Source organism: Choloepus didactylus, chromosome 4, assembly GCF_015220235.1.
Source record: "Choloepus didactylus isolate mChoDid1 chromosome 4, mChoDid1.pri, whole genome shotgun sequence".
NCBI classification, from domain to species: Eukaryota; Metazoa; Chordata; class Mammalia; order Pilosa; family Megalonychidae; genus Choloepus; species Choloepus didactylus.
The window spans coordinates 41144385-41170315 of record NC_051310.1 but is presented as its reverse complement, the minus strand read 5'-3'; the positions used below and the strand labels follow the sequence as shown (position 1 = coordinate 41170315).

The following is a 25931-nucleotide window of genomic DNA, read 5'->3' as shown; positions in this document are numbered from 1 at the left end:
AACTAAATTTATTACATTCCTCACCAAAATGTGCTTGTTCACCTGTGTTCTTTTTCTCTTTCTGTGGTAGCTTCTACCATCCACTCAGATACTTAGGCCAGAAACTTAGTTGTCATCCTTTATTGCTCTCACTTACCCATCTTGTTAGTTTTAGGCATCTTCTGCAGCATTTGGGACATCACAGATACTGAAAGGAAGAAAGGAAGAAAGAATGAGTGAGTGAAAGAAAATGTTTATTTCATCTGAATTTAATTATAGTTCAGCATGTTGGCCTAAAGCTGAACATCCTTGGTATGCTCTAACTTTTGAGAAGGGTATTTGATATTAGGCCACATTCAATTTATATCAAGGAAGAGACTCCTACTTAAATAAGGATGCTTTGTGGAAGGATTAATTGTTATTAGAATTAGTTGCTAAAAATGAGTGGATTGGCCACTGTACTATCTTTTGGGTGGCTCTAAGGACCTGGGAAAGTTGTTTATACAGTTAAAGGTAAGGTCAGATTGTGCTGGCACGGGCAGGTGCCTGTCTTTGGTGCTCTTAGGCAATGTGTTCTGAGTGATCTTGCCACATGTTATGGGTTTAATGCAAGAAATAGGCAAGACTTTTCCACTGGGAAGAATGATATGCCCCATTTTACTCACTGGTAGATTTCCTAATTGTATCCCAGTTTTTGTAACCTAAAGGCTAAGAAAGTGTTTGTAACTGCCATGCTTTGCCAAGTTTATATTCCTCTCTCACTGTCTAGCCACCTGAAAAAGAAAGAAAGACAATAAAAGAATCATTGGATCTTGGAGCCAGAGAAATGCTTTAAATGGAGATCATCTAGCCCAACCTTTACATTTCCAGATGATGATGATGATATTAATAATGATACAGTGATGATTATAACTACCATTTTTGGCGACTCACTGTCAGGCACTTATATGCTTTATATGCATTTTCTCATTTCATACTTGTATTAGCCCAATGAGGCAGGTATTAGTAGTAACATTTTATAGATAAGGAAACTGAGGTCCAAAAAGATTGGATAAAATTGCCCAAGAATAAAGAAGCTCGTAACGGTTGCATTTGGAATTTGAACCGAAGCTTTCTCCAAAGCCCTTTGCACTTAACCACAGTGCAGTAGTGCATCGGGTTAAGTGTATGCTGAGGCAGCTATTACATAAAGATGAAGTATCTTGCTTGCTCAAGGTCAGGTTTTCTAGTTAGGGGCAGTAGAATCCAAATCTCCTGACCTTGAACTCAGTGAGTATATTTGTTTTGTTTTAATCTGAGGACCCATATCTGAGGACATTTTCATCTTATTTTTTCTCTACTCCTTTTAATTTCAGTGAAACTGAATGAGGTAGAGGGAAGGGTGGTTTAGGGTTTGGGGTTTTTGGTGAATTTCTAAAGTTTATTTTTAAATAGGCAGCCTTCCCAGACTGACTGGGGATGCAGCAGAAGTCCTGAGAACTGAGAATCAGGAAGTGACACAGACCTGTTTATACCATCCCACTTGGGGATCTTTGTAAAGCAATCCACAGAGATGGTAAAAAGTAAACATAACTGCATCAGCCAGTTCTCTTGGGTTTGCTATTTTTGACGTGGAGGAGGTGTTTCTTGCACAGTTATGAGTACTTTGAAAATCAAAATTTAGCTCCTAAACATCCCTTGAATGAAGATATATAGACAGATTTCTTTCTTGTTAGATTTACTTATTGTTAGGTTTCTTTTTTTTCTTTCTTTCTTTCTTCTTTTTACTATTTTTTTTTTAACCAGAAAACAGCATTCAGTGGGTCTTGGCAGACAAAATTACCACTCCTCTCTTCTGTGTGCCATCTGTTTGGTGAATTGTTCTTCTATTTCTTTATCTTTCTTTGTAAGTAACACTGTGCTTGCAACACTGTCCTGAGACCTCCCTAAATGTTTGCATGATCTTCAAAGTCCAGTTTAAAGCTTTTTCTTTCTCCTACTCCCAGCCAGAAGTCTTTGTTCCTATCTCATCTGTGTTCCCATACCACTTTTCTTACCTTTTTATTGGGTTCTAGTCTCAATTTGATATTGTAATAAACACATATTATTCCTCTCACATAAACTGAATCCTTGAGAGTAAGAACTATGCCCCACTTCATCTCTGTGAAGACAGCAAATATTTGCTGAATTGCAATATAGAAACTGGAAACAGAGTCCTAAGATGTCAGATTTAACAAATTGGCTTCCTGAGCTTTATTTCCCAAGTGGGTATTGAAGCCTGCTTTACTCAGCTCTGGTGAGAACTAGAGTAGAGGAGTGTGATGACACATAGGATGTATCTCTGGGGTCTAGGAAGCAATTACAGCTGCTTCTGCCAAGCATCTGTTTTGCTACCTGGCCAAAACTTCAGAATTTGTACCCTTTCTCTCTCTTCATGATTTCATATCTGCAGCTACTTTGATGTCTTGTATTTTCTACATAAATTATGTCTTCTGGGTTTATCTTTTTTTCTCCTTCAGTCAACAAAGTTTTTGTCAAGCGCTTTGGGAGACAGAGTAAAGCAGAGCTGGTGGTCCATGCACTGTAGGAATTGACTACCTAATGAAATGAAAGAAATGCAGCATACAAAAGTTACATAACTGTGAGTGGGGTCTTGGCAAGAGATATGATTCCCATTCGTGGTCAGGCAGTGGTGCTGTGGTTTTGGAAGTTTACATGCCTATGAGCTGAATTGATGAGGGGTCTTCCCAGGAGAGGCAGAACTAAGGTTGACTTTGTATTTGGAAAACAAAAGAGCAAGGAACCCTTTTCAAAAGGAAATCAGTGTGAGCAAAGTTCTTTTTCTAGGCTCTTTGAATCTCATTTATCTATAAAATGGGGGTAATACCAACTATTTAACGAGGTGATGAATATGGGGAATGAACACATGTAAGCTCCCTACCCTCATCTTTCCCTACAATATATTCAGGCTATAAAACTCTCAGGATTGCCCCAGGTAATAATACTACTTCTGTATAATAACAAACATAGTTATTTGAATTTTTAAGGGAGGGAAGTGCTAAGTACCTCAAGAAATATATTTTTAGAACTTAATGGGACAGAACCTTGGAGATTCACTTGTTTAACCTGTTGGCTGTTTTTATGTCTAAATTAACTTTGTAGAGTGTTTTGTTTTTTGTTTGTATATTTGTGTGTGTTTGAATAGATAGCTTTGTGTTTTGAGCCTAGTCTCAGGGAGTATGTTTCCAAATTAGGTGTCCTTTGGCACTTCCTGTTAGAGCAGGAAGGGGCCTTTGCCAACACTAATTTGAGTGTCTACTCTGTTTCAGACACTGTTCTAGGCCCTTCATGTTTGCCTCATTTTCACCCCGTAACAACCCACTGAGGTAGGTATTGTTTATTGAGTTTACAGATGGAAACTGAGGTTCAGTGTGGATAAATAACTTGCCCTGCATCACCCAACTAATATCCAAGCAGACCAAGGATTCTGGTCCAATCTGCCAGAATCAATCCACAGTCTTAGCCTCCCTGAGTGATATTTAGTTGAACTGTGTTCTAGGTTGCTAATGCTGCAGGAATGCAAAACACTGGAAATAGATTGGCTTTTATAAAAGGGGGTTTATTTGGTTACACAGTTACAGTCTTAAGGCCGTAAAGTGTCCAAGGTAACACATCAGCAATAGGGTACCTTCACTGGAGGATGGCCAATGTTGTTCGGAAAACCTCTGTTAGCTGGGAAGGCACGTGGGTGGCGTCTGCTCCAAAGTTCTGGTTTCAAAATGGCTTTCTCCCAGGACGTTCCTCTCTAGGCTGCAGTTCCTCAAAAATGTCACTCTCGGTTGCTCGTGGGGTGTTTGTCCTCTCTTAGCTTCTCCGGAGCAAAAGTCTGCTTTCAACGGCCATCTTCAAACTGTCTCTCATCTGCATCTACTCTCTCAGCTTCTGTACATTCTTCAAAGTGTCCCTCTTGGCTGTGGCAAGCTCGCTCCCTCTGTCTGAGCTTATATACTGCTTCAGTAATCAAGGCCCATGCTGAATGGGCGGGGCCATGCCTCCATGGAAGTTATCTCATCAGAGTTATCACCTACAGTTGGGTGGGTCACATTTCCATGGAAACACTCAAAGGATTCCAGTCTAATCAGCACTAAAACGTCTGCCCCACAAGATTGCATCAAAGAATATGGCTTTTTCTGGGGGACATAATACGTTCAAAACCAGCACAAACTGTTTCATTTTACTGATGAGGAAATGGGCATAAGGAGGTAAAATGACTTGTTCTGGGTCAGCCCATCAGTCATTGGTGAAGCTGGGATGAGTGAGTGGTGGTTTCCTACCTTCAGGATCTGAAATTTATAGCCTGAGGCAGGTCCTGTTCATAGACATTCTGCCTCCTTTCTCTTTTCTTCTCTTTTGTTTTGAATCTCTTTTGTTTTGTTCTCCTCTTCTGCCCTTCTCTTCCTCACATTTTCTCCCTTTTTCTCTGGGCCCCCATAGTTCTTCTGCAGTATCTTGTGTGTGTGGATGCTGGGTTTTTTGTTAGACATTTGTTATTTTTGGAAAGCCCTTTGGGAACACTGTGTATGGATGGCTCTACAAATGTGTTGATTGATTGATTAAGCACTAAATAGGAAAGTGAAGTCTCCTGAGTTTGCTGCAATGCAGAGAGAGAGTGTGTGAGAGAGATGCTAGGATAGGTCGTGGAAGATGTAGGGGAAAGGATTGCTCATGCAGAACAAAGAGGCTAGATTTAACATTTCTTCCTCCCAGTCAGAACTTTTGTTGCCTTGTATTTTCAGAGGAAATACTTCTGTGCCGCTCCTATTCCCTAGAAGACATTCCAGATTCTTTAGAACTGAAAGGACCTTTGGGAATCATCCAGACCCACCCCTGAAAATCAGGAAGAATTAACTTGCTGGAACCCAAACCACTGTTTAGTAGTGGAGCTAGGGGTTAGCACTGTTTCTTGCATTCCAGTCCATGCTGCAGGTCATCATGCTATTAGGTCCTAGGAAATCGATGTTGGAAACTGTTAAAGAGAAGGCTTAGAAATGGCATGGTAATGTGTCTGCTGGTGTTCTTGTTGCTTGAAGCCTGAGGAATAATGTAGAGAGAAAGTGTGATTCTCACAGTTCTTGGGGAGCAAGACAAGGATGTATTTCTCCAAGAATATCAAAGCAATTAAAAAAAAAAAAGGCCTCTAAGTGACTTAGGAGCAGCTTAAGAGAAAAGCTGAGAGTTATTTTGATGACTTAGAGGAGGTGAAATTTTAACTAGATTTTGACATTTGTTCTTGTGGGTTAGGAGCTGGAGATTAAAAGGAAGTAGATAAGGTAACATCCTGGCCTTCAAGGATCTCAAAGTCCAATTAAAAAAAATTGTTTATGCTGTTGAAGCACTCAGATGTTAATGGCACAAAGGAAAGGAGAATACAGAGGTTAGCAGGCTTGGAAGGAGTTATTAATTCACAGAGAAAAAAACTGAAGGCATCTACAAGTCTTTTCTTGGGGAGTGGGAGGCATTAAGATGCAAAAAATGGTTAGATATCTCTTGATTCTGCAGCATGGCTATTTCAGGGTAAGTGGAGTAAAGGGGAGAAATTGAAGGGAAGAAAGGGAGAGGTAAGGGAGGACCTTGTTAGTTTTGGTCTGTTAGTCACTTCTTTTATCATGTCCTTTTTGGGATCTTTGGACTTCAAAGTGTGGGGACTTCTTATTGTTATACTCTGAAATATAATTAGCTAGTTGAGTTCTTTTCACACTTCTTGAACTGTCCTTTGTCCTCCAGTTTCTCTCTCCTCCTTAATCACGTGTTAGCATCAGCATTGGTGAAGATGGTTGATCAGAGGAGTAAAGTCTCTTGTTCTAGACTCTATCCTACCACCTCTTTCTGTTGGTTTTATTTATCTACTTCCCTCTCTACACTAATGAACAGATGAGCCATGGTTTAGGAAATAATTCGTCCTGAAAATTACATATAAACTGAAGCTGATTTCACAGAGCTGTAGAGAAACTACCCAGCACCTGGGAGCCAAACTCGGCTGAGCCAGGACCCTTTTGCCTCCACAGAAGAGAGCTCAGAAGAGTGTCACACACCCTGAACCTCCAACAGGACTGTGATATTCTCTGCAGGTAGGCTCCAAAGCACGGTGTGAGCTGACTACCCTGGCTGTTTCATGGCTGGCTCCACCTGTTGCTGCTGCCTTTCCAGACCATGAGCCATTTTTGAAGGTGATTCCTGGGGTACCTTTAATCTTAGTAGGCTCTTGGGTTAGATGCTCTTGGGAAGCAACTTTGCTATCAACAAGCAAGCAAACCATGTGCATTTTGGGCTTGTGTTGCAGGCTGTCCTTATATCAGAAACCTGCCTTGCTTGTCATTGTCATTTTTATGAACAATTTCTGAGATCGCCCTCTGCTTGGCTTCTGTAAGAAGACTGTAAATAGAAAGCCCTGGGTCTTTCTAGTTTGCAGAGCATTTCCTTCTAAGTTTGTCTCTTTGAGCCTTACCAGAGCCTACTGAGGTAGACAAAACAAACAACACCCCCATTTTACTGATGAGGAAACAAGGACAGAGTTGAGGTAACTGGCTTCCTCAAGATCAGAGCGATGGCTTGAGTGCAGTGTTCTTCCTCCTTGGAAGATCATGCTGGGCAGGAAATGAGTGTCCATGACATTGCATTCAGCAGAGCAGAGTCACCCAGCATTTGAAATTCTGGATTCATAGAGGCTCGAAGGATCAAACCCTGTCCTTGAGGGGCTGACAATCTAGCTCCTGGAGCCTCATGTTACCATATACTGTTGGTGGTCAGCAACACCAGTGCCAAGAAAGAAAATTAGAAAGGTGAATGCAGATTATCCATGACTTCTCCCCCATGTTTTGGAGGGGGAGCTGGCTGCTAGAGGAAGAAATGGGTTATACAAAAAGAAGCTTGGAAGCTGTTGAGAATTCTGTGGCTGAGAGAAACTGTAGAGCCTTTTTTCAGTTGTGGAAAGGGAAACCCAGAGAGCCTTCATGACAGGCCAGCTGGTTGGTGGTATAGGTGGGACTAATGCATAACCCCAGGCCCTCTTGTCTCTTCTCACTTCTAATTTTAGATGTTCTATTCCTTGTGAGGATGAGTGAATGAGGCTTGGTTCCAGGTTCCTCTTTAATCGTGCATATATATATATTAATTAGGGGAAGTGGTCGCTAACATATACCAAAGGAATACTGAAGTGAAACAGCTTTTTTTTTTTTTTTTTTTCCTTTGGTTTTAGCCTCTGTGTTTTTTCTAGGGATAATGAATACCTAGTTTGATTTGTTCTGAAGCTTTTTTCTTTTCACTTGGTATGCTAAAACCACAATTCAAGGACAGTTTGTGTGTGTGTGTCTTTTAAATCTGTGTTCAAAGCAAGTCTTTTGTTAAAATTATTAGATTGAAAGTATGACCCTGTCTCTAAAATATCTGGGTTCTCCCATTCTGGGTGATGCATTGGGGTTGGGGCAGTTATTTTCCTCTGTATTATTTCTGAAGCAGTAACTCTTGGCCCAGCCTTGCATGTAAATACTATGTTGACTAACCTCCATTCATCTTTTCATTTTCTTCACAGAGTCTGCATTTTTATCATCCTGTCTGTTCTGCACTTGGTTAGGTCTTCTTGGCCCCTTATCCTAGATAGTTGCTTAAGCAGTAAGGGCAGAGCCAGCTATTTCTTAAAAACAAAAAACAAAAAACAAAAAAAAAACCAGCAAACAAAAAGGAAATCAGGAGCTTATATGTGTATGTCTTCTCCTCCCAAAGTATTCCTGAGTTTGGCAAACATTTATTCCCTGTGCTTGCTGTTGAAGATTCACAGTTCCTGCCTTCAAGAAACTGTCAGCCTAGTAGGGCGAGACAGATAAACAAATTGATGTAATAACTTGTGATAGGCGCAGTAATAGCAAGGTGCCCTACACACTTTGGGGATCAGACGGGGGTTAGTTCTGCTTGGGGTGGTGTTACTGCGAAGTGTTAGAAAAGAATTCCTCAAGATGACCCTTGTCCTGAGCCCTGAAAGTGACTGTAATTACTGGCAGAGGAGCAATCAGATTCTTGAAATTTATTTCAATGTTAGTTTGTTGAGGGAGGATAGTCAGGCAGTCTACAGGGAAGGCCTTGATACATTAATTTTTTTCTATATGTTTGAATAGATAATGCATGCACAAGGTACAGAACTCAAGGAAATTACAAGAAAATACATATAATGATGGATGAGTTGTCCTCTTTCCCTGACTCTATTCCTTCCTGAAGGCAATCTTGCTACCAATTTGTTACGCATCATTCCAGAGATGTTTGGTACATATTGTGTCTGTGTGTGTGTGTATATAGCCTTTAAAAACAAAGAAAAACACAAAAATTTAGGTATATACTTAATAGTTGTGAAAGTCATTCTATATTAGTACAAATTGAGCTGTCTTATTCTTTTAAACCTATTGCATAGGATTCTGTTGTATGGGTGAATTTTTTTTAAACTTATTTAACCAGTCCCCTTTTGATGAACTTTTAGGTTATGCCAGTCTTTTGCCATTTATAGATAATGTAGTGAATATCCTTGCATATATATTATTGAATACATGTCATTTCCAAGGATAGATTCCAGAAGTAGAAATGGTGGACCAGAGAGTATGTGTATATATACATTTTTAATACGTACTTCCATTTGCCCTCCAAAGAGCTCTACATTGATTATAAAATAATGAATTTAAGATTCTTTAGTACTACTTGGCCATCATAAACTCTCCTTCCTTTCTCCCCCATATCCTCTCAAATCCCTGCAAGGTGATCTTCCAAATGAATTTGGTCATGTAACATCCCTGTTCGTAATTCTTGAAGACTTCATGCAGTTTTCAGGTTAAAATTTAAACAACTCAGCCTAGCCCTTTGCCTCTAGCTTCATCTGCAGCCACATCTGCAGAGTCCTCAGCTCCCATTGCTCTGAGCCACACACATTTGTTACCTCCTTTTCCTTGTTTTCTCTAGACATATCCTTTAGGACTCAGCTTAGCATCACTCTTCTAGGAATCTTCTCATCTGGTGCACACAGCACCTAAGCACCACCCTGTTCTGGCCTCATCCAGTCACTACCTAAATATTTGTTATGCACGTGCCATGCTGTGGTACAAGTAGTTGTCATTCTGAAGATCCACTCATTGTTGTCTTGAAGGGGTGATGACTGCCTGATAGGATTACGTGGTGTGGCTGCGTCTAAAATGTCAGCACCAGAGAACCCCTTGTCAATCCTGTTACTAACCAGCTGGTGGTCCTGGATATGTTCTTTAACCTCTTTGGACCTCGGTTCTGGCATCTATCACATGAGATGTGGGGATTGAGGATCGCTAAGGGTTCTGCCAGCTCAGGTCTTATTAATAATTACAGCAGCAGCAACAGCCAGTGTTTACCAAGGACTTAGTGCCAGGCACTGTGCCAAGTGCTTTGTCAGGTCCCATTTTATGGAAGAGGAACTGAGGCTTAGCAAGGTTATGTAACGTGGCAACAAGATCATAATGGAGGAAACAGATGTGAATCCAGGCATTCTGGCTCTACCGTTCCTAGCCACGTAAATATACACACGTTTACATACACACATCTTTGTGTACTGTTTCTGATCACTGCTCACAGACCCCACCACCAGACCTTTCCATGAACCATCCCTGTTCTGTAGCTTTAAAGGTTCAAGTGGGAGGCTGGGTAGAAGCTGGGGACAGAAGACTGCTGCAGTCATAACTATTAGAATAATAAGGGAAGACACTAATGGCTAGCTCTGTCTTCAGCCCTGGCTAAGGCTTATTGAAGACCTTCAAAGTTGCTCTTCCTTTCAGTGGGGGCAGCTCATGTTGCTGTTTGCCATAACTCTCTTTAGGAGGGAAACAAGGCTTCAGGCACGGATTAAAATCAGGCCTGGTTAATATTTTTGGGAGAGTCTCAGGGGCATCCTTTATTACGGTTGTAGATGGCAGGCTTCCTTATCTGAGAACATAAGACTTTATTAATGGGGAAGGGTTGTGTGTGGAATTGAAAAAGAAAAAGGAATTGTAATCTTATTTGGAAAATCTGCTTTAAACTAGGATAAATGAGTAACTGGCAAATAAAATCAAATAAATTAACTAAAATAGAATAGGCCCACATCATAATGTATCAATAACCCAGCAGCTTCTCTGAAGGCATTTGGGAAAAAAACCCTTAAATTTTTGACCTCTGAATTTTTAAAAGATACTTGTGTTTGTCTGAACTAGAAAGGATGTGGGCTAATTAACAATTACAGCCTGTCCTCCACCCTCCATCAGTGTCTGGGACAATCAATAGAGTGACCTCTCAGGGCCCAGGTGTGTTGGATGAGGGTGAGCCCTGCTTAATTATTCCATTTTTGAGATTCACAGCTGTGGAGTCAGATCCTCGGGCTCGTCTGGCCTCTTTCAGTTTAGCGGGATGTGTGGGGTGGGGGGCAGGGATTGGCTCCCTCTTCTGCATTCCTTCTCTAGGTGGTGTAGTTCTCCCTTGAAGACACGTGTTCTATTTTATTTTTTTTCTTTTTGTCTTTTTGGTTAGTTGAGCTTATTCTGCGTCTAAGTGGCAAAGGCAAAGCCTGACTTGGGTGTAGCAGTTCTGTGTCAACAGCTGCCTCTTGCTCACTGTTGGAGCCTCTAAGGCCATGAGGCAGAGCTGGGGCAGTTTCTGAAAGCTCTGCTGCTCCTGAGATCACCAGGTGGGATGAGGTTGTCTTCCTTATTGTATGGCAAGGGTATGGCTTCCTGACGTGGAGGGCAGCTTGCTGTAGGCCTTGGCATTTCCCCAGGGAGGAGCTGAAAAGCTGCTTATGAGCTTGTCCCTTCTTCTAGCAGCACAAATTCAATTGGTAGAATTTTTTCAACTTTGTGTATGATTATGGCTTCCTTACCGAAGTGCCTCCCTCTGCCTATCTTCTGGCTGAATTTTTCACTTGACTTATATCCTTGTTCTTTTTTTTTTGTTTTGTTTGTTTTTTTATAGGTGAATCTACTCCCTGGCTGACTTTAGGATTTTTATTTCTGGCTTTTACATTTTTCTTTTCAAAAAAACTTGGACGGATAAAAGATGTGCCATGGCAGGATAGCACCAAAGAGCAGCACCTCAGCATTTGCCGTGGCCTCCGTGGGACATGGAGTGTTCTTTCTGCTGGTGATCCTTAGCACCCTGCTTGGAGACGGACTTGCCTCAGGTGAGTCCTGACCTGCCTTCTGTGTGGGCAGGGAAAAGACTTATACCAGGTTTCTACCTAAGGCTGGCATAATGGATTCTCTCTTTGGCAGGCAGTTGCTAATCATTCCTGCAGGGAGAGCAAAAGGTGGGGGGCTTTTGTGCTGTGGTATAGCAGGGAGCCAGTCCTCTACGGCATGGCACCAAAGGGCTAGTAAGCCAGCCAGTGGAGGGATGTATGGGAGCCTGCTGGTGATAACATTATCACCCCTCTCCCTCCAGCTGCAATCATCATTAGGCAGTGTGGAGGTATAGGATTCAGAGCATGATGTGAAAGTAAGTTTGCAGGCTACAGAATCATACTGTCTATGTTCAGAGCCCAGTCTTACTATTTGCTGACTCTGTGGCCTCAAACAAGTCTCTTTACTTTTCTAAACCTTGGTTTCCTCAGCTACAAAATGGGATAATAATAGTACCAACCTCATAGGGTAATTGTGAAGATTGAATGAGATGACACAATAAGCACTTAATAATTGTTAGCTTTTAAAAAAAATTTCTTGTCTTTCTTTGCTTTTTCTCAGAATGAGTGCGTGGGTGAAGTATTGTAATTTAGTGAAAGCAGGGCCTGGTCACTGACACTACAAACTTTATGATGTCAGACAAGCTATTTAACCATTCTGTGGCTTCTTCTCCATCTGTCAAATGAAGAGTTGACCTGAATAATTCTTAAGGTCACATCCAGTTCCCTCAGTCTATACTTTGATAATTCTAAGAACTTTCTGGTGAATATGGTAAGCTAGAGGGGCCCTAGCAGGAGATAGAAGTACAGCAGTGAGCCTTTTTGAGATTGTGTGGTCCTTACTGCCTTTAACAGTGCTCTAAAGGCACTTCTAGTTTCTCTTCATGTGGTCCTCTAGACCTGGTGTCCTTTTAGAAAGGACATATGTGGGTAATATGCCAGGAGATGCCCTGTATCTGCAATCCCCAGTATCACCTATGAGTGCACCGGTAGTGGTGCCCCTACCAAACTTCATTAGAAACATGCATATGGCAGTTTCTGTGGACAGTGTTCCATGGATGGGGATCTCAGAGTCAGGGTCTTAAGGGGAATAGGGGTGGGGGTGTATATTGGTCTTGTAGCATCCCCTTAGCTCAGTGCTGTCTATTTCATTCCCTTTCTATCAACTTCCACCACCCACTTAACCTACACAACAGAAAATGGTGCAATCTCATCTAGTCTTTTTTTTCTTTTTTTCATCTTAAATTGTTAGGAGAAACAGTTTTATTTGTTTGTTTGTTTGTTTGTTTGTTTTCCCAGCATAGCCTTCTCTATACCCACATAGATTTTCTTTCCAGCTGCCTCTCCTTCACCCCATACTGACACTTAACCCAAATGTTTCCTGTAAGCCCAAGGTGTCCCTGGCTGTAAGAAGCCCTGACACAACTCGGGGGATCATTAATGGTTGGGACCCCACAATGTGGACATCATAGTATATGGGGTTCCAAAAGGAAGGAAGGTCTGACTATACCCATATGCAACAAAATGAAGTAGTGCCTACATGTGTAGGCCATTCCAAAGTGGAGGAGGTCTTCAGAAGTGTCCCAGAATCAGTGTCAGATGCTGTCTGTCTTGTTCACCACTGTATCTCAGGAGTAGAGGTTGGGAAGCTATGACCCCAGCCCAAATCCTACCTGCTGTGTGCTTTTGTATGGCCTGCAAGATAAGAATAGTTTTTTTATTTTTAAATAGCTGAAAAAAATTAAAATAATAATATTTTGTGACCACATGAAATTACATCAAATTCAAATTTTGGGGTCCTTAAATAAAGTTCTGTTGGAACTTAGCAACACTCATTCTATTGCATATGGCTGCTTATGTGCTACAGTGGCAAGAATTGAGTAGTTGTAACAGAGACCATGTGGCCTGCAAAATCTAAAATACTCAGGGTTTTAAATACTTGGTCCTTTACATGAAAGGTTTGACACCCCTACTCTCCTGTCTCACTGCAGAGCTCAAAACAAAAAGTACTCAATAAGTATGTCCATGAAAGGAATGACTGTCAGAGCATAGAAGGAGGGAGGGAGAGAGAGGGAAAACAGATTGGTCAGAGCCACAATGGACTTTAGAGATTGTATTCTTGCCCAGAGTCTGTGGCCAGCTAATGGTGGGAGCAAGACCAGGACTTGTCACAGACGGGCACACTGCTGCCTCCTGCCTCTTCCAGGACTCCGCTGGGGAACTGGCCCAGCTGTTCCTCCATGGTATTAGTGGCAGAGCATCTGCCTGCAGTGTCTAAAATGTCTTTAGACTCTCTAGCTCCATTAAGCCATCCTACCCACCCCCACCCTCCTTTATTTTGGCTCCACCCCTGCTTCCTCCCATTCCCCACCCCATTTTTCCAACTACCCACACCTTCCCAACTTTCCACCAAGGTCTGAAATCAATTAACAGGATCAGTGGTTTCAGGCTGTCGGGATAAAGGGATTTTTATTCTCAATGTGGAAAAATGTATGTCTGTTTGTAGTGTGGGCTTAGACCAGGATGGGAAAATTGGCCCTGTTGTTTTTTTTCTTCTCCCCCATCTGCAAAAAATCCTTCCTTACCTGTCCCCCACACCTGCCAAGTTTTTTCTGCTACCCATAAAACATAAAATTGGTCACAGCAGGGTGCAGGCAGGGGAAGGGGTTTCACCATAACTTAGATCCAGTGCACCAAGTTCTGCCAATGTTTTCCCCCTTTCTGGAGTGGCTCCTGAGAGAGGAAGGTATCCACTCCTTGGCCTAAAACCCAGAGCATACCTGTATGGCCATGCTTGCCATGAGCAGGGTGCCAAGGAAGTTTTCCTAGATACCAAGACTCAGATATGCTGAAGTTGAGCAAAAGCAGTTCAGTTCAGGAAAGACTTGTGTTTCATATGCACTCCTGTGCCTATTCCTAAACACACATTGCAGAGGCTTTCCCTAGTTTTAAAATGGGGTGCCTTGTAAAGTACTCAGTCTTGTTACCTAATGGGCTGTAGTCTACCCTGAATTTGCTTGTGTGTATATGCACTTTCATGACTGTGAGAATTCCGCTGAGCATAGTTAAGTGGGCATTTGGGGATGGGGAAGAGGGATATTTGTCTGCATATTCTCTCGTCATAAATACCACAGCCACCCCCTAAGTCTTGGATATGATCGCTCAGGTTTAGAAGTAAAAAATCAAGTATGAAGAAACACTAGAGCGTTCTGGACTAAAGAAGGTATGTCATGCTTGTGATTCAGTTTTACACACTGGTTTCTCTTATGTACAGCTTGGGAATTGGAGTTATAGCAGAGAAGATGTTAGTGAGGCACTGGATCTAGCTTTCCCTCAGTCATTCCTTCAAAACAGTTGGGGAGAATTATTGAAAAGTTCCCTTTTTAGGAGTGGCAAAAAGAAGCACCTCTTATTCTTCACACATAGTCACACCAGGAAGTGGGAGACTAGTTGTGTCAGCAGAATTTAAAATAAAATCTATGCGTGTGCTACTCAATTTGCTCTTCTTCTTGGGCTACAGTGAGGAATTAGGATCCAAATGTACAGCAGCATCTCCCAAGTTTCACAGCTCCTTCTCTTTACCTGTGATCTTGCCTGTATGACTTTAGGCAAATCATTTGACCTCTTTGTGTCTCCTATAAAACAGAAACAACATCCTTAAGAATGTTGAGGTCAGTGTTGTGTAGCCTAATAAAAATGATTGCAAGGCACTTGGCATAAAAATGTGCAATGTAATTCCCAAATAATAACAGAGTTGGAATGTGCTCTACTGTTGAGTCATACTGGGTAAGAGACTTTATGCAGGTGATATCCTCGCTGTCTTTAAAAAACAAAATTGAAGATGCAGTGATTGTTTGGGTTGGGGATAAGGAGTTAAGAGGAGTTGTCAAACTTGACCAGTTGAGGAAATAGTTACTTCCGGAATCCCCTTTACCTTCCAGAAAGCTTATGTTTGCATAGTTTGATGATCTCAGTCCACCTGGCTTACTGAGCAATGTAAAAAGCTTTTAGTTTTCATACTCCCCCTTTCCTGACCCTAGTTGCTGAACAAACTCAGAATTTTGTTTCTGATTTTTTCCCCCTTAAATTGTAGGCCATGTTAAACATCATATAAGCACCTACAGTAATTTTAGAATAGCAGAGAAAACAGCCATTTGCATTTCTGTGTGACAGAGTGGAAAAGTCAAGCAGTTGGTTTTCATTGAAGATGGAGAATATTGAAAAGCAGGCTCTTTGGGAGATGACATGACTTTGCTCTTCAACATTGCTATGGCACAGAGAAGTGGGCAGGTGCGCCTGGCTCACCTCACCATCTCTGAAGGCACCTGGAGTCAGAGGTAATATACCCTGAGCTGAGAGGAAAGAACAGGCAGGAAACTGACACATACAGAACATCATCAGTATGTCAGATCTTGTGTTGTCATCCTATTTGAAGCCCTCAGAACTCCTGTGAGATAGGTGGTCTTGTAACCATTGAAAGTGAGACAGAGAGGCAAGGTAACTTGCCTACAACAGACAGTTGTAGGTAGTGAAGCTGGGATTTATACCCAGTCAGTTTGATTCTGTTGCCTGTGGTCTTTGCTGGGAACCACACTAACTGTGGTGAATGGCAGGCTTCTCTGAGACTCACTTCTTGTGCTTCCCTATTGGAGCACTCAGACCAGCCTTCAGAGGATTAGCCTGACAGAGGAAGAAAGACACCTGTCTGTGTTCTTTCCACGTGGGTTACCATGTTTCCCTCTGTGGTGGTTTCTGTCTCATCTACAAAAACCTTTGGTTGTTTGGTTCCCAGTTTAGGCACAAGGTTTGCCAAGGTGGTTCTATTCTTGGAAAGGGACAATAGAGACCATAGCAAATTGTTTGCTAAATGAGGATGTAGTTCCCAAAACATCCCAGAGTATCTTCCTGTCAGCTGCAAACCCTGCTGACGACAATGATGGAATCTCTCCATGGTGTAATTACCTGTAACTATAAAAAGACTCAGTGTGTGGTGGGAGGCTGGATGGGTCATTATAGGGCTTGTTGAACCTTAGTGTCATGAAAAGACATTGAGAAATTACCCTCTGCAGACTAATCGTTGTGCCTTGTTTAAAACATTGCAAACACATGGTACCACCCTTGCACAGTAACTTTCTAACAAGAGAAACCAGAAGTCCACCAAACTGAATACCCTAACTTGGTCTTGATTGGGTTATAGCCCTCATTATATACAAAATCCACCTGCCTGACCTAACTTGCCAGCTAGGAGATTATCCTCCTTTCCTGCCCGGTGCTTTCTGCTGCAGGGGTACACAGGGAGCTAATAAAAAATTAGGATTAGTACTCTAAGAATCTTTAATTATTCTAGGTATGTTTCCAGAAGATAGACTCTTTTTCACCACCTCTTCCCTGCTGGGAACTTCCTTTGCTCTGCATCACTCATGAGCATTAGCCTACAGAAGGTATGAGCAGCCTCCCATTCCATGTGGCTTGTGCTGCTAAGGCTGCCTGCTGGGACTGTGGCCAGATCAGGAGTGACCTTGGCCTCCCTGGTATTTAGCTTTGAGGCTCAGAGGGACAGCAATGTTTGACAGCTCCCTTCTGTGGTTCAATATGAATCAGAGGTACTCTGGCTGATGACTTCACCCCACTCCTGTTCACCTACCATACGTTAAGCCAACCTAATGCACAGAAATCTGAATTCACTGAAGATTAGGGTGATACAACTTTTTTTTTAAAAAAAGGATTGTCCCTAGGATATCTTCAGATAACTGTCTCTTGACAGGTGGAAAAGGGTTCAATTTATACACACCTTAAAATAGCAACCTGTGGCTTCATGGAACCACTTATATCACCAGAACAGCTCAATATTATATCTAGCTATTATTATGCCCCAACTCTCCCACCTTTATTTTTTTTAAGACAAGTGTAGTCATGATTAAAAGTTTTGACTTTGGAGTCAGATTGTCTGGGTTTGAATGCTACTTCCACTGCTTGCTACCTGTATCACGTTGACAACTTTCCTGACCTTGCTTCTGGTGTTTCCCTAGAATGAAGATGATAGTAGTGCCTACTTCATAAAATTGTTGTGAGGATTAAATAAGATAATATACTTGAAGTACTTAGGACATGGCCTGTCATACAAAGAAGTAACTCTCAGATTGGGAGATCAGATTGTAGCAACAACTAATAATAGTCTATGCTGCTGATTTTTATGAAGCCACAGCTAATTAGTGCAGACAGACGCAGGGTTGGAAGGCACTCATTTTTTCAATATCTTCTTGGATTCTGTTTGATCCAATTCAATACATGCTGGGTAGGGTTGGATCCCTGATGTTCATGAGTAGTAGCAGTTCTTGAGGTATCGTTAAATCCCTAAATTCTCAAATACCACCTGCTGGCATTTTGTAAGTGAAGACAAGTAGAAAAGACAATAGTGCCCCTCTGAAATGTTGGTACTGGGGGTCAGCTAGGTAAATCTCACAGTAAACCATTCTCTTCAGTGGGGCTGTTTTGTTGGCATTTTAGAGCTGGGCTTCCTCAAAGCTGCTTGGTTAGGAATTTTTGGAGTCACTTTTGAGTCGTTTTTGAAACTTTACATGTTAAATTTGAGAATGCCAAGGATCTGCTCTTTTTAAGACAAGTCTCATTTTGTCAGCACATTAATGTGATTGAAGGCTTATATTTTAAAAGATTCCAAAACATACCTGTGAGAATACAACACTAGAATTAAAAAATATCTTATACTCTCTCCATTTGGTAGTCTTCTTGCCTCCTCCTAGCTTCCTTAGCCATATTTGACAGTGTTTCTTCTAGAGCATCTTTCTGCCTAGATTCATTTTCTTTCCCAGAGTTAGAGGTTTTTCCCTTGTTTAATTTCTCTGACTGTTAGCTTTGCCAGTAGCCAGGTCTTTTAAAGTACAGTCGTTTAATCATTCAGAATTCTGGGAAGTGGTGCAAGGAAGATAAATAGGTTCTCTTCAAGATTTCTTCTTTGCAAAGCTTGCCTATTTTTTTTTTTTTTTTTAATTCATGAAAAGATTTTAGGCATTTCAACCTAGGGGAAAATGTATTTCAGGAAGTGATGGTCAAGTACAAGCAGGGTTATAAAATAATTCTGTAACCTCTGTTATTCTGAGTAACAAGTGACACTTGTTGAAATACAAAGGACCTATCAGTTCTTCACGTGTAGAAGACACATGTCTCTTAGGGAGAGGGCAAGATCTGTGTGTTTATTGTCACTGTCTTCAGTCCTGACAGAGTTTGGCTTTGTTGACTCTGGGGATAGTGGGAAGCAGAAAAGAATGTCATTGGGATTGTTCCAAGCCAGGTGAGGACTGAGCGGGAATGAGGATCCGCCTGTCAGTGTTTATTGAGTACTTAAGTTCACCGAGGTACAGAGGCAGATGAGAGAGAAAAGCTTGGATCTCTCCACTTGTCAGAGTGCCCTGTTGGGAGGTATTGGGCTGTTCTCACCTAAAGACAGGTAGAGAAGTTGTAGGGGCTCTTCCAAATGCTGTTCAGGCTCATTAATATATTTATTTCTCTCTCTTCTTCAGCTCTTCCTCTTGCCTCTTTGCCTCTTAAAAAGGGCCAGTAGTTCTTTGAGTTCACAAATTTATGGTTCGTATCAAGGATGGGAACTTTTAAAAAATCTGCCATGACTGAAATGTTTTTGCCAACAATTGACTTCAAAAGGATGAGAAAGTAATTTTTAGAAGGACATTCTTACAAGGTTTTCCCGAGATGGTGGTCAGAGATCATTATTCTCACTTTACAGAAAAATCATTCAAAATGTGAGTGGCTTTTGATAAAGTCAAACCCAAGGATGATGGCAGAATAAGGGTTTATGGAGTCACAGTTGCCAAAGATACATAGGGAAACTGTTGGGCATCTACTCTGTATTTGGCACAGGTGGATGACTGAGGGAGCCTAAAATAGGTTAAAGTGTCTTTCTTAAAGTTACCCAGCCTAGCAGCAGAACCAGGTGTAGGACTGGAGCTGTCAATTTCTAATCTAGCACTGTTTCTACTCCCTTGTGTTCCATTCTGCCCCCCCCCCCAGCTTCTAACCTTTACAGCTTCTTTACAAATAGTTGTCTTTAATTACAGATGTATGAAGCTTTTATTATCTGTGGCTGTGTAACAAACTACCCCAAGCTAAGTAGTTTAAAACAGCATCCATTTTATTATTTCTTATGGTAACAGAATCAAGAATTCACACTGGGTACAGTGGGAGTGACTGTTGTCTGCTTCTCCTGATGTCTGCTGAAACTGGAACATCTAGAGTGGCTTCTCTACTCACGTTTGCCACCTCAGCCAGGGTGGCTCAAATGGTTGGAGATTGACTGGAATGACTTGACTGGGGGTGGGTGGGGGGTGGGGAGTGTCAGATATCTGGGGCCTTGATTCTAGTTTCAGGGCCTCTCCTCCTTGTGGCCTCTCCACAGGCCTTACCAGCAAGGTAGCTGGTCTTCTTATGTGGTAATCATGGCCCCTGAGATCCCCCAAGTAGAAGCTACTAGGCCTTCTTGAGGCTTAAACGCAGAACTGGCAGAGTGTCACTCATGCCACATTCTATTAGTTACAGCAAGTTACAGGGCCAATATGGCAAGGGACCACACAAGAACATGAATACTGGGGGTGCAGTTCATTGGGGGTCACCTTTGGAGACTAGCTACCACAGTTTTTTGTTTTTTTTTGTTTTTTTTGTTTTTTATTAAATTCAGTTTTATTGGAATACATTCACCCACCATACAATCATCCATGGTATACAATCCACTCTCCACAGTATGATAACATAGTTATGCATTCTTCACCACAATCTATCTGTGAACATTTTCCTTACATCAGAAAGAACCAGAACAAGAATAAAAAATAAAAGTGAAAAAAGAACACCCAAATCATTCCCCTATCCCACCCCATTTGTCCTTTAGTTTTTATCCCCATTCCTCCACTCATCCATGCACTAGATAAAGGGGGTGTGATCCACAAGGTCTTCACAATCACACTGTCACCCTTGTAATCTACATTATTATATAATTGTCTTCAGGAGTCCAGACTGCTGGGTTGAAATTTGGTAGTTTCAGGTATTTACTTCTAGCTATTCCAATACATTAAAGCCTAAGAGGTGTTATCTATATAGTGCATAAGAATGTCCACCAGAGTGACCTCTCGACTCCATTTGAAATCTCTCAGCCACTGAAACTATTTCGTCTCATCCCCCTTTTGGTCAAGAAGATACTCTCAGTCCCACGATGCCGGGTCCACATTCATCCCCAGGAGTCATACTCTGCATTGCCAGGGAGATTTACACCTTAGCTACCACAGTTTTTAAAAGCAAATACCTGAAGGCTAGTGTTGAGGGAAGATCTGAGTGCCCTTTGCTGAATGCCACCCTAGCATAGTTGTTGATTTTATACTTTAGAAGGCAGATATCAAAGGGCCTAGTGATGTCTTGAGTCAATGTACTTCTACTAAAGCTCCTTGGTAACTAGGCAAGCTTTCTCAAAATTGCTGATTAGTGGCCCATTAAATTGTTAGTGACTTCACTGGAGTGTGTGGCTTGTGCTCTATTCCCGCCTCCCATACCACCAGCCAGTAGACTCCTTCAGTCTCTGAGCTCTCAGGTCTTCTCTTATACATGTATCTTTTGATCTTAGCCGTTTTTTGTTCTTTGATCTTGGTATAGGATGAGTTTGCACATAAGCTTCTTGAAGGCAGGGACCCAGTCCTTTATTCTTTGCTCTTTTGCTACAAGTAGGCCAGTGATCATCCAGGTGGATCTCTAGAGCACATCCTGGGGAAGATGCTCCAAAGGTAGGGTCAGCCCACAAAAAGTTCATGTGGAAGGATCATGCCTGTGCTGTATGTGAAGGCAAACAGGACTAAGTCCAGGGCCCTGTGAGCAGTAATAGCCTGTGGTGCCTCCCATGGTGGTTCCCCATGGTGTTCTTTCCCTAGTTGGAAAACGGGAAAGTTTCTTCATGCCTCAGGGGATGCAGGTGGTGGGGCTCTTCTGAGGGGAAGGGAGTGGGACTGGGCAAGTTGCCCAGATAGTTAATCACAGAGTGTGCGAGCTTTCAGCCTGGGTGAGGATCTTTGAACCCAGTGGGTCCCCTTAGGTGAAGAGAAGGGAGAAAAGGGCAGGTTTTCATTACCCATGGGGAGTGAAGTTCAGGTGGAAGAATGTATGTGAAAACCATGCCAGCTTTAAAACATATCCTGACATCAGAGAGTGACTGGGGAAGTAAGTGCAGCTTGGCTGGGTTTGGCCTCTGTTCCTCATCCACAGTACAAAGGGGACCCGTTACTCCTCTTTCCCTGGACATTAGCACCTTCAGGCCTGTTCTCATCCTGTTCTTCCCTGTGGCTGGAATCCTCCCTCACCTCTCCCTTCCAGTTTCCTTCATCCTTCAAGATTGAGTTCAAAGCCACCTCTTCTGTGAGATATCACCCATTCCTTTACCACTAAAATTAATAGGATCTGAGGGAAGGACAGCAGGCTTTATGTGTATTTCTTGAATTGAATTAGCAGGAGCTTCCAGTCTCAGTCGTTTCTCTTGGGAGGATGTCAGAGAGGTTTTCCTGCTAGTAGGAGTTCAGGCCTAGAATCTTGACTATCTGTGATTTGAAGGAATTGGACAGCTCATTTAGACATCTTGGAATTGCAGCTATGGGGAACCTGGACCCTTTGCTCTGCAGGCCATAGTACACAAACCCTGTAAACTTGTTTCAAACCTTAGCAGTCTTAAACAGGGTCTCTGGGGAATGTATGTGGGAAAGACTGGGTTTGGTATTTTTGTGAGCGTCATTAACTTGTTCAGCAAGTGCGTGTTGACATAGGGTGGGCAGGGAGGACAAAAGAGATAAGTAATGCCATGGAGAACCTTCTGGGGACCATACACTGGACTGAATCATGACTAAAGTTATCACACTGAGTACAGTCTTCAAGGTAAGCCTGTGAGAGGATAGCAGCTGCAGCCCGGAACAGTGCTCTGCACTGGGAGGAATGCAGAGCTTATGGTGTAGTACTCTGATTTATTCCACAAGTATGTGCTGAGCTCCTGCTGAGTACCAGGAATGTGCCAGCTTCTGAAAATACAGCAATTCAGTGTGAGGCATGCTGCAATTCGGAGGTTATCGCACTACACTGGATTACATGCAGGAATGGCTCGTGACTCAGACTGGAATGGTTAGGGAAGGCGTCTCTAAAGGAAAGAAATCTAAGTTGAGACCTGAAGGGGAAGTAGGAATTAGTGAGTAAGGAGACCAAATGGCATAATAAGGTTAAGAGTCTCATCTCTTGGGCCAGGCAAGCTGGTGTGAATTCTAGTTCTGTCACTAATGTATAAATTTGGACAAGTTTCTCAAGTTCTGTGTCCCTCAGTTTTCATATTCCCAAATTGGGATATTGTACTTACCACATAGCATTGTGGTGAAGATTAAATGTTGTTGCTGTTACCATCGTGGCACCTCACCAATAAATAGCACAAACAGTCAGAGTGTTGGGGGGAGTCTGAAGGGAGAAGAGGGAATGAGTTAGTATGGTGTCTACTCTGTTCACCTTGGCACCTTGTGTTAGAACTTGCCATGTGACTTCTGTTGAAACTTTGGAAGGCCAATATACTGTATCCCCCAAAATAGTTTGTACCTTGCTCTTGTAGATGAATGAGTGAGTGGACTCATCCGCTTTGGTTCAGTGTGTTTGGAAAAATAAAAAACTCTAGCCTTAGCCTGAGAGTTTAGGGATTTGGGCTGGACATCTCCAAAAGCACAGTTTGGGGTAAGAACCCACAAAGTGAGATGCTTCTGGTGGAGGCAGGTACCTTTACTAGCTGAGATTTCAGAGTTGTTGAGGAGGGAAGATTAGGAACAGGAACAAGCTCTATGTTGGCGTTTCCTAAGGATAAGGATCAAAGGGTTAAGAAAAAAAAAAGCCGTTTAATAGATTAGGGTGGAATGAGGATAAATGGGGGAAATAAAGGGTTGGAGGAGGGTGTTAATTTTGGGTATTGTGAGAGGTGATTGAGAATGAGAAGACTGTCAGTTGGGGATCCTGTTTGCCCATAGGAACAGAAAGTGACTGGCTAAGTGAGGCTGCCTTCTAGCCTCAGGACAGGTGATGAGAGTTCATACTTCTTGCCCATCATCCCCTGCCTCAGCCTAGCCAACCCTATCAACAAGGCCTCCTTATTTCAGCATGTCTAACACACCTGGGTCCAATGTAGGTCTTAGCTCAGTCACAAATTCCAAGCATAGAGACTGGAGGGTGTGGGAGGTTGATTGAGGAAGGGAGAAGAGTGGAGAAACAACTGGCATCTGGGGTGTAGGGATGTATTCCAAGATTCCTTATCTTGGATCAGGTCGGGGTAATTGAAGAAGTTGGGGTGATTGTTATAATGCTGTTTTTTTTTTTCCCAGTCAGCTCTTTTCTAAATTGCCCAAAGCACTTAGTTAACACTAACTGGTTAATCCTCTGTCCATCCCTTGGTAGGAGGCTGGCATTTAATAGTCTTCCCTTGTATCAGAGTCCCAAATCTTGAGTTTGAAACCCAAATTTATGAAGTCTTAATCTAGGGCTTGAACTTCCGACCATGATAATGCCTCATTCCTGGTAATAAAGGAGGCAAGAAGAGAAAGGGAAAGATCATTGGGGGAAAAAAAAAAGCTTTTTTTTTTGTTTGTTTTTTTAACACACCACTAGTTATGTCAGAAATCAAGCAGGGTATCTGAATTTTGAGTGAGTTGGAAGTGTGACACTCATTTTCATCTGAGAAGCTATAGTGCCCCTGCTGGGAATGGGCCTGATCCAAGATCCTTGATGAAAGCTGCAGAAGAACAGGGAATCAGTGAGGGAGCTGGCAAATTTCTCAATTCTGTTCTATGAAGCTGTGGTTGGCAGTGGCCAAGATGCCACATTCTGCACTACAGTACTAACTTCCGCCACACTAGTGTAAACCCTCTCTCCTCTCCAATGTGTCCCAGGAAGTGTCAGGAGTACCCATGGTAGGTGCTTGTTTTTTGCCAAGGCAAAACAAGGCAGTGGTCATGTGATGAAACCCCATGGGGTTGGGGCCAGGAACCTCCCTGACTGTCCAGCGCAGGCCAGTTTTACTGCAGAACAAGTACTCCAGCCCACATTTGGTGCAATGTTGTCTGGCCCACCTTTATCCCTTCCAAAGACCAATGTCACCATCCTAGAGCTGATGAAGAGAGGTTCTGTTATACTGCTTGGTGAGGCTCTTCTGAGTCATCAGGACTTTTCTCCTTGAGCCATGCTTTCCCGCCTCTGGTCCCCGGGTTGAAGGGCAGGTCCATACTCGCCTTGTGTACTCTCTTGCACAGGGTCTTGAACTCTGGAAGCAGGAGAAGAATATGCTGAGCTAGGAAGCTCCTACCTCCTCCACTGGCAGCCATTTGGGCTCCAGGCTTGAAATTCTAGAGGTCATTCAGGTGTGTCAGTGAAGGGGCACATACTGTGAGAGAACCAACAGGCTGGACCTTAATGGGTTATTTGCACTGCTGGGTCTCAAACTTGAGTGCATTATCAGAATTCCCTGGAGGGTTTGTTAAACACAGATTTCTGGGTCCCATCCCCAAAATTTCTGATTTAGGAGGTCTGAGGTGGGGCCTAAGAATTTGTATTTTAAAAAGTTCCTACATGATCCTATTGCTGCTGCCAGTTTGAAGACCATACTTTGAGAACCACAGATTTACACTTGAGGTGAACAAGTCCATCTCACTCTTTTCAGATCAAATTTTGATAAAATGAGGACAAAGGGTGAGAAGTCTTGAACCCAGTGGGGAGAGAGGTGGTTCAGAAATAGGACACTGCAAGTGGAGCAACCTAATTTTTAAAAACTGGGAAGAGTTTAAATGAGTTTAAAAGGGTTTAAGAGGCTTCCTTACCCAAAGTGTAACTAGAGCAAAATTTGGGGAATTGGAGACAGTCACGTTTTTTTTTCCTTAAGAGTCTCTATGGTTATGCTGCTTCCATAGCATCATCTGCCTCTAGGGAGAATGGCTTAGCATCCTTGGCAGGTTCCTGATCCCTTACCTCCAGATCATCACATTCTACTGCAGGGTTTCATAGACTGTCTGATTAGTTCTAATTTCCAGGTACTCAGGATTGTTATTCAGCATTCTCCACTGCATGGCACAGTGCTTGGCACATGATAGGCCTATGTAAATATTTGATGGGTGGATGGAATAAGGGCTTGTATCCAAGTAGCTCTTTTTCTTTCCTCCAGTCTCTCCCTTCCTTCTTCTTAGCTTTGTATGATTGTCCCCCTGTGCCCTCCTCCCTTCAATCTTCCTTCTCTTCTGTCCTCCCTTCCTCTCTACTCATTTTAATTCCTCTGCACTCTAGCAGAGCTGGCTATCAATGTTTGTGTGTTGAGTGTATTTGAGGGTGGAGGTACACATGAAGAGATCGCAAAAGACCCTTCCTAAGCCATCTGTACGAAGGCACGTCCGGCATTCCCCAATCTTCTTCCTCTCCCCTTCCCTCTTCTGCTTACTTTGTAACCAAGAGTTATAGAATGTTTTCACTGTCCTAGGGTAGTTTGCTTTTCTTCAGACTGAGTCTGACACCCTTTTTTCAGCTTTTATTTCCCTCTGGAGCCTGACAGTGTTTGTGGTGGCAGCTAAAGGACTTCTGGCTTGGAGAAAACCAGTTATGTCCTGCCTCAGACCATTGTCTGGCCCTCTCTCCAGCCTCTATCTGAAGGGGCAAAAGGAGGGTTTTCCGGCCTTAGTTAACTGTCACTTAGCCTCTCTGATCC

At 42.5% G+C, this 25931-nt stretch overlaps 1 protein-coding gene across 3 annotated transcripts in view; it reads left to right on the top strand.

Moving 5' to 3' along the window:
• Positions 1 to 25931, top strand: part of SUSD6 (sushi domain containing 6) — a 115997-nt gene that overhangs the window by 50766 nt on the left and 39300 nt on the right. For 2 of the 3 annotated variants that reach the window (XM_037832434.1, XM_037832435.1), the window contains exon 2: positions 10963 to 11170. In XM_037832434.1, coding sequence (XP_037688362.1) covers positions 11047 to 11170 — 124 coding nt within the window. In that variant the 5' untranslated portion in view covers positions 10963 to 11046. Of the gene's footprint in view, positions 1 to 5540; positions 6087 to 10962; positions 11171 to 25931 lie in introns of those variants that run through there. The other variant, XM_037832436.1, reaches the window with a different exon arrangement.